The 14,542-nt window shown below is 46.6% G+C and overlaps 1 protein-coding gene across 2 annotated transcripts in view; it reads left to right on the top strand.

The window, feature by feature from the left end:
• The window catches only part of RASGRP1 (RAS guanyl releasing protein 1), a 79,100-nt gene that overhangs the window by 53,011 nt on the left and 11,547 nt on the right, over positions 1-14,542 (top strand). Inside the window, exons 6-15 of one of the 2 annotated variants that reach the window (XM_027571699.2) lie at positions 611-764; positions 3,939-4,112; positions 5,236-5,352; positions 7,595-7,870; positions 9,226-9,306; positions 10,623-10,727; positions 11,556-11,665; positions 12,308-12,452; positions 13,170-13,206; positions 13,961-14,113. In XM_027571699.2, the coding sequence (XP_027427500.1) occupies positions 611-764; positions 3,939-4,112; positions 5,236-5,352; positions 7,595-7,870; positions 9,226-9,306; positions 10,623-10,727; positions 11,556-11,665; positions 12,308-12,452; positions 13,170-13,206; positions 13,961-14,113 (1,352 nt within the window). The remainder of the gene's footprint in view (positions 1-610; positions 765-3,938; positions 4,113-5,235; positions 5,353-7,594; positions 7,871-9,225; positions 9,307-10,622; positions 10,728-11,555; positions 11,666-12,307; positions 12,453-13,169; positions 13,207-13,960; positions 14,114-14,542) is intronic. The other variant, XM_027571700.2, reaches the window with a different exon arrangement.

The following is a 14,542-nucleotide window of genomic DNA, read 5'->3' as shown; positions in this document are numbered from 1 at the left end:
TTCTAGGAAAACTAATGGATCAATTCTAAGAAAATGTGGGGGTGGAGGGCACTCTAGGGTTAGCTAGGCTTCCTTGGTCATTTCCGTGGCTGGGAATGTTTGAGGACAATGCCCCAAGTCTGCCCAGAGTGACCTTCCTGTACGATTCCCTTTAGCGTGGCTTCTCGGTCTGTGGAATGCTACTTTGCTGAAATCTTGAGGTAGCATCCCCATCGCCCTCCTAAGAACGAAAGAACACACAGAAGGCATGGAGAGAGCAGAGATCCCAGGGGCTAGACAGAGGAGCAAGGACCAAAGGCCAGGACACTGTGACCAATGCCTGAGACTTACTTTCCTTCCCACGGCCTTTAAAGTAAACACATCTTACCCAGGTCCCACGACGTGTTCCGAAGGTTCATTGAAAACCAGCAAGGCTTTCCTACTTGGTGCCATAGGGAAAAAATAAAAAGTGGGGGGAAACTGTTTAACGCTTTGTTTTGGCAGAAGAAAGTTAGCTAATTCACGGTGCTTTGTATATCCTTGTGGGAAATGCGAATGGATTTACTTGAACTAAAAAGTAATTTGGGTTTACTTTTCCTCATCTTCTCCCTTTCATGTTTACCCACAAAAGCAATGCCCGGGACTGGTCCAGGAAGCTGACCCAAAGGATAAAATCAAACACCAGCAAGAAACGTAAAGTTTCCCTGCTCTTTGACCACCTGGAGCCAGAGGAGCTGTCGGAGCACCTCACCTACCTGGAGTTCAAGTCCTTCCGGAGGATATCAGTATGTACTTGACGGGCAGGAGAGAAACTTCCTGGGGTTATTTCAGAAAATAAGGCCCGTCTGCCTCCTAACCCTGGAGGCCCCCTCAGAGCCGGTGGACTTTCCCATCAAACTTCGGGTAGTCTAGAAAATGGGTACGCTAGAAATTTCTTTGTAGCTCTGCTGTGCATCCCTTCTCCCATCCTCCATGCCACCCCACCACTCACTCAAGTGACAGTACCGTGGGCACCTGGGGCACCCTGCACACTGATACACACGTGTGTACACACAGCATACACACACTGACGCACACGCCTCTTACCCCGCATAACCATTAAGCTTCCAGAATTTTTAAAAAATTTTCCTGAAAAAAAAAAGGAAAAAGAAAACGGGGATATGTCTTCTCAGAGTTTTTTTCTGAGATAGGCTTTGAGTGGCTTGGGGAAATCCTAAAATAAAGTAGGGGCTAATGGTCTAGCCCAGAATATAGCGAAGTTCTTGAAGTAGTGCTGGCCAGGCCCAGCAGACACCCATGATTCTAGATCTAAACCAAGCAGTCCCAAACCTTGCTCCTTAAAGCTCTGTATGTGATACCAAAGAACACTGGATCTATACAAGAGAACCTGTCAACATGTCAGATGCCAACAGAACCCCCCCCCCCCCCAGCCCAGGCCAGTGTGCTTGCTTGCCTGAGAAGTGCCACCCTTAGCCCACTCAGTCCCCACCCCTCCCAGAGGTACAGTCTTTGGCTTTGCTCCAAAAATAGAGCATACCTAGTTGCTGGATGCATTTCTTGGAATGACCTGGGTTCCCCAGAAGAGGGGATGGGGGCTGCTCAGAAAGTGGCCTGAACAAAGTCACTCAGCTCATCACGGTCAGAGCCGGGGCTGGAGTCACGTGCCTCCTGGTCGCTCAGTTCCAATTTCTGGAGACCTGCTTGTGTCTGGAAGAATGACAAACCAAGTTTCAGAGTTTATTTCATCTTTTCTCCCGTGATGTTGATGTAATCCTGTTTTCACACAGCGGTTGCACCATTCGGCCAGGCCCCCTCCCCCCAGCTCCCATGTGGAAACAAGCCTCCAAGCATTAATCCCCACCAGCCCCCCCAGGGTCCCCACTGGCACCCCTCCCACAAAACTGCAGGCCCCGGTTAGGAAGCTCCACCTGGGGAGTTTCCATTTGGCAGTGCCTCCCCTGTCCCAGGGAAGGACACTGAAAAGAGCCATTTAGCACGCGGGCAACATGAGCCCTGCGGGGCCCCAGCGGGCCCTGGCAGCTGCAGCAGCCTCCAGGAGGCTCAGCTTGGCAGAGGCAGGAGTGAGAATCCCTGGGACTTGGAGCTAGTGCTCCCCCCAGCTGGAGGCTGTGCTCCATTTGCAAATGAAAACATCAGTGTGAACTTTCATTGCTTTTAGGTGGCATGATCCCCTCATAGAAGAGGATTTGTGTGTGGGGGGGGGGCCATATTTTCATTTTTCCTACACAATTCTAAGTAGCTTTCCCAAATATGTTCCTTCATTGTAGTTGGAGGGAAATTTCTCTCTGCTATGAATGGAGTGGCATTTGATATTTTCTGCTATTTATAGTACTTACTATTATAGTACTAATTCTAAAAAATAAGTGGATTTGATGTTTTATTTACAGTGGGAGGGGTAGATAAATGTATTCACTGGAGTGAGTCATGGGGACTTTCTCTCAGAACCAGTAAGATTGCTTATGTGTCCCTCTTGAGTCGTTTTTGCTGATAGTTTTCCACCCATCAGCAGTCACTGGCTCAGCCATGTCACATCTGATTTCAAAGGGGAGTTCGGAAGCAGAGAGCTCGAAATAGCTGGGATACTGCACCAAAAGCTTCCCCAGGCCCCGCTGGAGCAGAGTAGAGGGCTCCTGCCTCTTGGTTCTACCACTTGAACAGAGGATCGTCTGGGATAGGGGACGAGATGGCTGCATCCTTGCTTAGCCAGTGATCTGCCGAGACAGCTCCATTTTCACAGGAGCCGATCACGGTCAGCCATGGTCAGTGCCCTTGGCCAGTTGGAAAACTATGGTCACTCCATAATGGCTAACCACGTGGCCTCTGCTCAAGCTGGTGAGTCAGAGGAAATCCAAACAGGTTTGTTGTAGCATGAGGTTAATGATTATCCTGTCAGTACCACCTCATGTGGGCCAGCACTCTGAAAAGTTAAAGTGCTTTCAGACATTGTTATGTCTAACAACTTTGTGACCTAGATGGGGCAGAGTTTATGATCCCACTTTTCAGTTAAGAAAACAGTTGGGGATGCAGGGGGTGGGGGGGAGAGAAAGAGGAGATTTTTGAGGAGAGGGTTGTCTGTTTTTCCCCTTAACTTCAGTGACGGAGCTAGAACTAGTACAGATCTTACTCAACGTATGATGGGTTTATTGAGCCATAAACCCATTGTAAGTTGAAAATATCACAAGTTGAAAATGCATTTAACACCTCTAATCTACCAACATCATACATAGCTCAGCCTAGCCTACTCTTCAGTGTGCTCAGAACACTTATGTTAGCCTACGGTTGGGCAAAATCATCTGTTGCAAAGCCTATTTGTAATAAAAAGCTGACTATCTCCCGTAATTTACTGAATACTGTACTGAAAGTGAAAAACAGAAGTGAAAACTTTACAGGAGACAGGATGGTTGTAAGCGTATCAGTCGTTTATCCGTGTGATCACGTTTCTGCCTGGGAGCCGCAACTCGCTGCCCAGCATCACGAGTTTCGCACTGCATATGGCTAGTCTGGGAAAAGTTCCAGATTCAAAATTCAAAGTATGGTTTCTTACGAATGCATATGGCTTTTGCAACATTGTACAATTAAAAAATCCTAAGTGAAACCATTCTAGTCAGGGACTGTCTATACTGAGATTTCTCTTCTATATTGTATTCTTTAGAAGGGACAGTATCATTATCCACTCAGAATACAGTATTTGGATTAGTGTGTGGACACATCCCCTTGGGCCTAATGACTTTTGATGTAGAGAAACCATGCTTTGGGTAGGATAAGAAAGATTTCCTTCCCACCATTCTCATCAGCCAAGTGGAAGACATGCAGGAGGAGGGCCAAGAGCTCCTCTGTCCCATAGCATCAACTGAACCATCAACAGAGCAGAAGTGATGTGCCTCTCAGATGTCCCAGAGGACCAGAGGGCCAGTCCTGATGGGTTTCTTTTTCCCCAGTTCTCCGATTATCAGAATTACCTCGTGAATAGCTGTGTGAAGGAGAATCCCACCATGGAGCGGTCCATCGCCCTGTGTAACGGCATCTCCCAGTGGGTACAACTGATGGTTCTCAGCCGTCCCACCCCACAGCTCCGGGCAGAAGTCTTCATCAAGTTCATCCAGGTGGCTCAGGTCAGTGACTAGCTTAAGAATTTGACCTAGGCTATGAGGTAAAGTATCCCTTCTTCCCCCCAAGTCAGTCTATCCGTTAGAGCGGCTTCCCGCCCCCTGAACCACAGGAGAGTTTGTGTGATGTGAATTGTCCCAGGTTTAGATATGGTGACTTTTCTATTTCCTACATAAGGGCAATATGGTGAGGACCATATTGATTATCTCAGGGGTCAGGATACACTTTTAGAGCTGTTTGGATCTTTTAAAATTTTTTTACGTATTTATTTATTTTAAAGTAATCTCTACACCCAGTATGGGGCTCGAACTCACGACCCCAAGATCAAGAGTCACACACTCTTCTGACTGAACCAGCCAGGCACCCCGAGATCTGTTTAGATCTTTTCACCTATTCAGAAGATGCTTCCCAGCCTACATTGTTTCCCCAAATCTGGCCCACATGGCAAAGGAAAGGGCAGGTTTTACTGGGGCTGGACTACCTCAGTTGTCTTAGGTCTGTGAGCCCTTACTGTGTTGAACGGCTGGGTTTAATGTTTGAAGGCAGAGTTTAAGCATTTGATGAGAGGAAAACAGGTAGTAAGAACACATAATTGAAATTTCCCAGAGACTCTAGCTCCTCTCTCCCAGGGACGGTCCGGCATAGGCACTGGCACAGCATAAGAGAATAAAACAGTCTTTGTCCTTAAAAATAAAAGTGGTTATTTGAGATGAAGGATATAAAATAATATTAGTTCTAGAGGTTTAAGACCAGCGTTTCTCAAAGTTTGGTACATGGCCCACTTGCTCTGATATTAACTGAAAGTTTATCCCTCAGCTCAGCCCCAGATCCCGGGAGTCAGAATAGCTGCTCTTGGATCCAGCAATCTTTGCGTTAAGCAAGTACTTTGGGTGGTTCTTAGAAACTGCTGATGTAGAGGATGGCCTGCCGAACTGGTGCAGCAAAGAAGGGAGATATGACACCTTGCTAGATAGGGTTTGAAGTTAAGCCTATAGGGGAAAATGGTCAGAAAAGCACAACACCTGACTGCTAGGCTTTGACCAGTATTAGGAAGACTGGAGGTGCAGAGTGGAGAGGTGCGCAACTGACATGTACATTGACTACTCTCCTCGCTTTTCTATGTCACAGAAACTCCACCAGCTACAGAACTTCAATACATTGATGGCTGTGATAGGTGGGCTCTGTCACAGCTCAATCTCCAGGCTCAAGGAGACAAGTTCGCATGTCCCACATGAAATCAATAAGGTCAGTGTCACTGCCTCCTTCCTCCAGGGCCCCTTAGCAGCATTCCCAGGACCAGCATCGACATTTATTGAGAGGCAACCCAGAGAGCATTTCCAAACCATTTTATCCTTTCTCAGTTAATTAGGCAGAATACTAGAGAGGCAAACCCCCAGCAAACCCATAGGATGTGACTATCCCAGATCTGAGAGTGACTGTGACTCAGTCTGGCCTCGGTGTCACTGCATGCTTCCCTATGGTCAGTTGCAGTAACGTGTGCCTCTCTCCTGTACTGCCATGAATATTGAGAGTCACGGTCTTTAATACCGACTCCTTGCTCCAGCAACTTGTTCCAAATGTTTTCCTAAAAGAAAGTGGCTCAGTTGACCGTAGTTCAGTTTATATGTCAAATATGTATAGTGAGTGACACATTAGAAACCTGCCTATTCAGATCTCTTAGAGAATGACATTCTGGATAGTTGAATTTTCCCAGAGAGTTGAAAATGAGCTTTTCAGGTGCCATTTTGTAATAGGGTCTTATTGAGGGATATTTTTCTTAAGTGCCCTATGCACTTTCCTACATTCTTTAGATTTTAGAGAATAGGCTTTAGCTCTTCATAACGTAGGGCTATTAGGCATACAAACCCCTAAGGTATACTGAAGCTAGAAATGCAGCTGTTTGGTGCGGACTAGCTGACAACTGCTCTCTCAGTGTCTCCGCCTCACGTGAGGACCAGCCAGCCCCCCCTTACTAACCTCGGCCCCCAGCTCCCCCGCCTCTGTCCTCCCGAGCTGCATGGAGGCTCTTCTTCGGGAGACAGGTCTGTGCCCCATTGTCCTGTTGTTCTCAGCTGTCCAGCCTGCTTTCGGGAAGTCTCAGATTCATCATCCCTGCTCTCACCACCCTGAGCTCTGGGGACGCTACCCCACCCCCACCTTCCAGTTCCCTACTAGTTCTGGCGAAACTCAGTGGAACCGTCGAAAAGATTGCCCATGTCTCAGAACTGACAGAGGGAGACAGTCATGGAGATGAACACGCTCTCGTGTTATCTCACTGACAAGATCGAGCTTGCTCCTCTTCAGCTTGGAGCCCCACAGCAGTGCTTCCATGTCTGGAGCTTCTTGACCCTCAGGGTGGTCTGCACAGCCGATTAGTGAGGCCAGAAGTAAAGCAAGAACCCCTTGCTCCTCTAGTAGTTTATTTCACCTCCCAAGGGGAGCAAAACTATCTCATTTTTGCTGTTAGTCTCTCGTCTTGTGAGCCCCTTCCATACTTCACACTCACGGGCACCGTTTGCTGAGAGGTGAGTGAGAAGGAGGCTCTCTTGCCTGCTCATAGTGATTGAGGGAGGCTAACTCCAAGCCTCAAGTCCTTCATTGGAGAGAAATGGTACTTGTTAGGCCACAATTTTATTAAAAGAATTTCCAGCAGCATTTAAAGTAGGTATTTTGTGCTGTAACATGATTGGTGGACAGTCTTTGCGTCTGAGGAAGCTGGTCGTCATGCATGGGGACTGGGGTCCTGCGAACTGCTTGTTCACTTGAACCAGGCATATTTGTTGAGAACCGCAGATCTGGCCGCTCCCTTTTTGTGCTGGTGAGCAGCCATGCCCCTTCCAGGGCTAGGGCAGGGCGTGGGCTCTCAGGAAGAGCTCCCTAGGCCTTCCGCCTGATCTTCCTGCGTGCCCTCTGCTGGAACTCGGTCTCTGGTGCAGGTTTTCAGTCTGTGAATGCAGTATCCCATGCTTCAGAATCGCTAAGGCCCACAGAGTGCAACGTTAGAGTATGAACATGCTAGAGACCGCTGAAGCCCCACAGCTTCTCCCCTTGTTGGCAATAGTCAGCGCTTCGACAGTACACTTCCCATGTGTCTCTGGAAGCGCTCAGATAATAGTAGGGAGGGCAACTGCATGCCTGGGGGACAGAGGTCAGAGGGACACTTACTGTGTACTATATATTCTTGTACCTTTTTAATTTTTATCTCCGGTTTTTATTTTTAAAAAATAGTATAAAAATGTAAGACCGCACTTAAAATTTTTCAGTTATGTAGTATAATCAAGTAAAGCATACCTTGTGTTTGCAGATACACACTGACATTTGAAATAAACTGGAGTTTTTTAATTCGGGAGTCACAGTATGCAAATTGTAGATGAATCCCCTCCTGCCCAATTCGGGATGGGGTGAAATCATGGGAGGGACTGAGAGTATTGCAGATAATACACGCTGCCAGGTGGGTACCTGTGACCGGGTCTCTTCTATTTTGTAGGTTCTGGGTGAGATGACCGAGCTGTTGTCCTCCTGTAGAAACTATGACAACTACCGGCGGGCCTATGGGGAGTGCACCCAATTCAAGATCCCCATTCTGGGGGTGCACCTCAAGGACCTCATCTCCCTGTATGAAGCCATGCCCGACTATCTGGAAGATGGAAAGGTCAATGTCCACAAGCTGCTGGCCCTTTACAATCATATCAATGAACTGGTCCAGCTGCAAGAGGTGGCCCCGCCCTTGGAGGCCAACAAGGACTTGGTGCACCTGCTGACGGTGAGGCTCCCACAGGAGGCAGTTACTAAGGACGAGCTGTGTGCCACCCACCACTCCCTGCAGCCTAGCAGATACTAGTTCAGTTAATCCTCATAAAAACTCTCGCAAGTAGATACTATGATGATCACCATTTTATGGATGGGGTACTGAGGCACACAGGTATAATTGGTCAGGGTACCACACATGATTAAGCAGCAGAACCTGGATTCAGACCCAGGTGGTGGGACTCCAGAGGCTGTGCTTTTAAACAGTATGCCCTTAGGACTTCTAGAACTCCTTCCCACCCCTCTACAAAAGCAATTCTAAACTCTCCGGGAGGAGCTGATAGCAAATCAGGATCTAAAGCTACCTAAGAGAAGGAGACAGTGTATTCTCATTTTAAAAAGGGTAAGGCAATGAGTTAAAAACAAACAAACAAAAAAAACCAACAACAAAATGGAGGCATTCAAGTCAAGAATAGGTGAACAGTTGTGGTACAGGAGACCAGGATTTGCACTTTCGGTCCAGAGTGAGATCAGATGAACCCCCTTCCAGACCCACGATTCTGTAGTTCACCAGCTCTGTGACTGTGGGCACCTAACGTATCTGTTTTCTTCTCTGCAAATCAGAGAGGAGTCTCTGGGATAACTTGTAACTTCTTGCAGTTCTAAAATGAAACAGTTCTTAATCTGCTCTTCTGCAGAATGGCATAATTATTACAGCCTCTTCTTCCCTCACATGATGATTCTATTGATAGAGCCCCATGGTTCACATCCCAGCCCCTTTGGCAGTTGGCCAGGTGACCAAAGCAGGTCTCGGCCGTAGACACCATCTGTCAAAAGACATACTGATCTTAACTTTTTTGAATCACAAATCATGGGATGAAAACTGAAAAATATAAAAAATATATAGGAGTTCTGGACCTCTTGAAGCCATCCATAGACTCTAGGTTAAGAACAAGATTATTTCTAAGATCTCTCCCTTCTAGATTTTATGGTTTTAAGATATATGAAACTGATTAACTCTTAATATCATTTAATAAAATCTGTTCACCAATCACTTAAACTGGGTTCTGTTGTAGAGAACAAGTGAGGCATGGACCATCTGACCAGATGGGCCCTTCTGCCTAAACTCTAAAGGCTTAGATATTAAATATTTTAAAAGAGGACATCTTGACATTTCTTCACAATTTAAAAACACGTTAACAAGAAGGAACTAATGCTTGCCCTATTACAGTAGTAAGTGTTACACCCTCCAAACTTTGTGAATTGTTAAAACAAACCACTAGAATGGCCTAGAAGAGTAGAGAAACACATCAGCCCTGGGAAAGACAAACAGCATCCTAGCAAATAACTGTGTTCTGCTTTGACCTGCAGTTGTCCTTAGATCTCTACTACACTGAAGATGAAATCTACGAGCTTTCCTATGCTCGGGAACCAAGGAACCACAAAGCCCCAGTGAGTTTGTTCATATTTTTATGCTAAGATTACTGCAAGTAACAGGTACTTTACAACTGCTCATCAAGGTCATTATCTTAAGGAACAAACCTTTATTCAGTTTAATAAGTATTATGTTTCCACTGTATGCCCAACCTCGTGCTAGGAACAGAGCTTCAACATATGTATCATTAATTCCTGACCATAAAGAGCCTGTAGTCTACTTGAAGGGATGAGACGAATATAGGAACGGTAAACGACTATGTGCCCTAAGCACATCCCAGTGAGTGGTGCAGTCAGTGATTTACCAAGTAGAGAAGGGAGACTTGCGGGCCATAGTGACATCTCCTTCCTATTATTATAAAGTATCCCCACATCAGTTGTTTCTCTTTGATTTGTTGATAAGCACATGCATCCCAGTTAGAAAAGACGGATCATCCTGTATTCATCTGGGTCAGAAAGAGCAGTCTGCTGGGGCTTTTGACCTCTTGTGCTGGTAAGTCCTCAAAACAGCGCAGTCCCAGCGCTGCCCAGTAGGACCCTCACAGGTCGTCTGGCCCGCCTCTCCTACAGGCAGGTGAAAATTTCAGCCTTCCTTCTGAAGGTCCGGGGACCCCCACCCCCCACCGCCCAGTCTCCTGGGCAGCTTCCCAACCCCCAAACACGTAGTACTCAATGCGGGGAGGTACCTGCGCTTAAGTAATCCAACTTCTCTGCTCAGATGCCTAGACTGCATTGCCTCTACACAGAAGAATCAAGTTCTAGCTCCTACCGTAATGAAAGCTGTTCACTAAAAATACTTGGCAGGTTCCATCTTCAGGGTGTTAGAGGGCATTTCAATGGAAAGGGTACATTCTCCCATTTTTGGAAGAGATTTTCATTTGGGCCAAGTCTCAAATTAGGAATGGAGCCCGTCTCCAGGTGTCCAAGCCTCAGACTTCTTTCCTTGTGTCGTCCTGCCTGTGTTTCAGCTATTTTTCTCCTCATCTACGGCTTTAGTAAGAAGAGAACAGAGAGGAAATTTAAATGAGCCACTGTAGTTCTGCTGATAGCAGTTCTGCTGACAAAAGGTTTAATAATGCAGAGGGAATGGAGAATTTTGAGTTCTCTGTGATGAAGAGAATATTATGTGAGGAGCACTTTGTCAGCTGTGAAGCACAACATTTGCATTGGCCAAGATGACGATTGTAGATTTCAATTCCACATGGGCTCTCAGCTCCTTGCCCCTGCACAGAGCTGACGGTTGTCCAGTGTGGCCATCAGGTAGTGGGAAAGGAAGGAGCTGTAGGTTGTACTGCATTCTGGTCATGGGGATTTCTCTGAATATTTCATTTCAGCCACTAACACCTTCAAAACCACCAGTAGTGGTGGACTGGGCCTCTGGAGTATCTCCCAAACCGGACCCAAAGACTATAAGTAAACACGTCCAGAGGATGGTGGATGTAAGTACAGCTGTTATTTCAGCAGACAAAAGCAAGGCACAGCCTGGCTTAGCTTTATATGCAGAGGGTGGGGAGGGGGTGCCCACAGTGGCAGAAACACACAGAGGGGAAACTTGAAACCTGTTCCTGGTGAGCACAGGGAACCGCTTCTCATACTGTGCCTGTAGGACAGTTCACAAGTTACGTTTTGCAAACACACTTGGGCCTCATGTTGGGGGAGGTGTGCCCCCTCTTGAAGACCTAGTAGGAGAGCATATATTTAAGGGCTGGCAGTTGATTTGGGAGGCAGAGAGGCATCAGAAAAAGCTTAAGTAAGGATAATAAGGAGAATCTAATACTGAAAATTTTGGCCCTCTTGATTCTCTTCACTGTTACTGTGGAGGAGGGATACCTACTTCTGTGTTTCTAATCCAGGGTAGTAAGAGAAAAGGGAGAGCCAGCTCGTGACAGAACCATGGGCAGTGGAGGACTGAGAGGGAAGGAGCGCTTCCCGCTGGGCTGTTAGCAGAAGCACTGTAAGGGGGGCAGAGCAGAGGGAGAAGAGCCCCTGTGCAAGGAGCGAGGAGCACCCAGTGGCCAGGGAGGTGGCACCATCAATGTGCTAAGGGACCCGCCAGCCCCTGGCCCCCTGCCGATGTGGGCCCGGGGCAGCCCTGCCATGTGCCCTGCTGCTTCTCTGCAGCAGCTTCAGGAGCACGTTTCTTCGTTCTCTCATTCAGGCTGAGCAGAGGCTTTTATCAGACGTTCCAACCCTTTGTCATTTGGCTCAAGGGAGAAATGGCTGGTTTCGCTTTGGTAATCACCAAAGAAACTCCTTTTTTTCCACAGTCCGTCTTCAAGAACTATGATCATGACCAGGATGGATACATTTCTCAGGAAGAGTTTGAAAAGATTGCTGCCAGTTTTCCCTTTTCCTTCTGTGTGATGGACAAAGACAGGTGAGCGTTTGTGTACAGGCATAGGAGGCTCTTGGTGCTAAGGGAGCAATCATCAAATCAATGCTGGTCTGGTTTTCGTTTGGACAACAGACCATGAAAAACACGTGTGTTTTAAATGCCTCAGAATTGAAGATTTCATAAATCTGCCCGTTAAGGAATAGTCAACTCTAAATAAGAAAACCTGTAGTAGTGTTCCTTCTTGCTTGGTTCTGCAGATTATGAGAAATAATTATTTAATACGTTATCTATTTACTTTTCAGAAGGTTACATAAGCTCTATGTTGGTTCTCTGTATGAAATCAAAGGGATGGTTGGTGGGCTCCAGTTATGTGTCATGTACTGTCTAAAGTCAGAAACCACAGCATAAGGCACTTCTCTCCCTGTACAGTTTCCATTTCTTTCTTGAGTCTTTAAATTGGCTAGGAAAACCTACTTTAGCCAAAGAACACCTCTGTAGAAATGAATAGTGCCTTCTCACCTACTCATGACGTGCTATCCATGCATCCCTACTGAAGAGCAGGGCTCAGGGAAATAGTCCCCAGCACTACGTACTGTACCTGCCACACAAGGGTAAAAACAAAGGCTAGAAGCCACTCTTGTTACCCCAGACCCCACTCACACCTTGTCTGTCCCTTGCTGGCAGGGAAGGCCTCATCAGCAGAGATGAGATCACAGCCTACTTCATGAGGGCCAGCTCAATCTACTCCAAACTGGGCCTGGGCTTTCCTCACAACTTTCAAGAGACCACCTACCTGAAACCTACTTTCTGTGACAACTGTGCTGGATTTGTAAGTTGTTCTCTGAATGCTTTAGGTTAAACTTGGGGAGGGGTATGAGACAATTTAAGTGATTAAGCCAAGCAGAGACCTCACCACCCTTATCAACCACCCCAGCTTAAAGCCTAAACAAACACCTAGAATAAGCTCATTCTCAAATGCATGGTTTTTACTTGAACTCATCTTTACCATTTCTCCCGGACTGATTTCTTCCTCTGGTCTATGAGGCCTGGGACAAATGGTAAAAACCGTTGAACTGAGGATATATTTTTTAAGTAATTATAGTCATATGCTGTTGCCACTGTGAGAGAAAAAAATTATGAGACATCCCTGCCCTTTGCCCTTCAAAAGGAATGGCTTTTAAGAAGTCATGTGGCTCTGCCCCTCTCTGACCACCCCCCCCTCCACCGACCCCAGGATTCTGTATGCTTGTTCTCTAGTTTGGAGTCCCGAGAAACTAGTTTGTTCTTTGATTCATCTACTTCAGGCCTCAGGAAGGCCTCCTAAGTCCATGCTAGTGAGCTTCTCGCACATCTTTCATCAGCACAAACTCTTCATGTTTGCAATTTAAGGTCAGGAGAGTTAAGATGGGGAAGATAAAGGAGGTTTCCTTCCCACCTGAGGAAGAAAGCACAATGAAGGAAAATAAAGAATGGATGCCACTGTCTAGCCTCATACCGACAGATGAATGATGGCTGGTACTCTAACCATCTCTCGTCTCTCTCATAGCTCTGGGGAGTGATCAAACAAGGATATCGATGTAAAGGTAAGGCTCAGCTTCGTCGACTGTGTTGTTTTGCCTGGTCTCAGAGGATCTCCTAATAAAGTATTTTTTACCCAGAGGAGTTGTCTGTTGAATCCGCAACTTCTCAGCACGGCTCCCAGCCTCATTCCCAAACTGGTTTCCCTAGAGCACCCACTGACAGTGACTGCCACCACAGAGAAGAGGAATGCCTGAGCGACCAGTTATGAAGCTCCTCCCTGCGAGGTCCTCTCTCTGTGTGGGTTGTCCTGGACCTGGGGATGGCGGGTAGGAGATGATGCTTTCATATGGTCATGGAAAGGTGGGTCTCCAAAGAAGGGCACTTTGGGAACAGAAGTCTTTACATACAAAGGCCCTTGCCAGCTTTCCTCTTACCAGTGGATTCCTCCGGACCTAACTGTCCTTCCTTCTAACTGGAGAAATTCAGGAGTGAAAGAGGTGACTTTATGGCAAGGAAGAAAGAGTAAGACGTAAGAGCTGCGAGCTTCCAGGGGGCTCTCTGTAAATTAGGCAGTATACGCAGGATGACTAAGACACCACTTCTCTCCAAGACAGTGCTTCTGGTTCTGATAAGGGTTGCAACAAGATTGTGAGATCCAGAGTTGACCAAATGAGGCTACTAGGTTCATTAGGAATAGCAGGTGTCCAGCTCCAGACTAGGACAGGCACGTGTGACGAGAAAGCACGGCACCAATGTGGTTTTGAGACTCTGGAGAAGAAAGCGAAAGACTTCCTGACCAGGGTGTCTCGTCCACAGACTGCGGGATGAACTGCCACAAACAGTGCAAAGATCTGGTTGTGTTTGAGTGCAAGAAGCGAACCAAGAACCCAGCAGCTCCCACAGAGAACAGCACCGCTGCAGGGCCAACATCCAACCTTTGCTCACTGGGAGCCAAAGACCTGCTCCATGGTAAGTAGGCACAGAGAACATTCCTCTTGGAAAATGAAGTGGGAAGGATAAAGTTTTCAGGGAGGAAAGATTACCTTTGTCCTTCCCCCTTAATAAAAACCACTGCAGACACCACTGTGGAAGACACGTTTCAAGAATTACATATCACTTTTGGGGACCTCAGTTCTGTCACATAAAATACAAATTTTCATGGGAGAAAGGTGGCAGAGAGCAGCATGAAAGTCTGGTTGTAAAATGCGAAATACAAAAAAATCATCATGCATAATATTCCAAAAATATAGGGTTGTTCTTTTAGGGTAAATATAACTTAAATATTCTGATACTTCATGTCAATTTATGTTCCTAAGGTTTCTAGTATTAGAACTGTTGGTTCAAATTATAAATGCCAATTGGATAACTTTTTTTGTTGTCCAGAAGCCACTCTGACTA

Source organism: Zalophus californianus, chromosome 6 (genome assembly GCF_009762305.2).
Source record: "Zalophus californianus isolate mZalCal1 chromosome 6, mZalCal1.pri.v2, whole genome shotgun sequence".
NCBI classification, from domain to species: domain Eukaryota; kingdom Metazoa; phylum Chordata; class Mammalia; order Carnivora; family Otariidae; genus Zalophus; species Zalophus californianus.
Note: the sequence above shows the minus strand (reverse complement) of the source record. Positions and strands in the feature narration are given on the sequence as shown.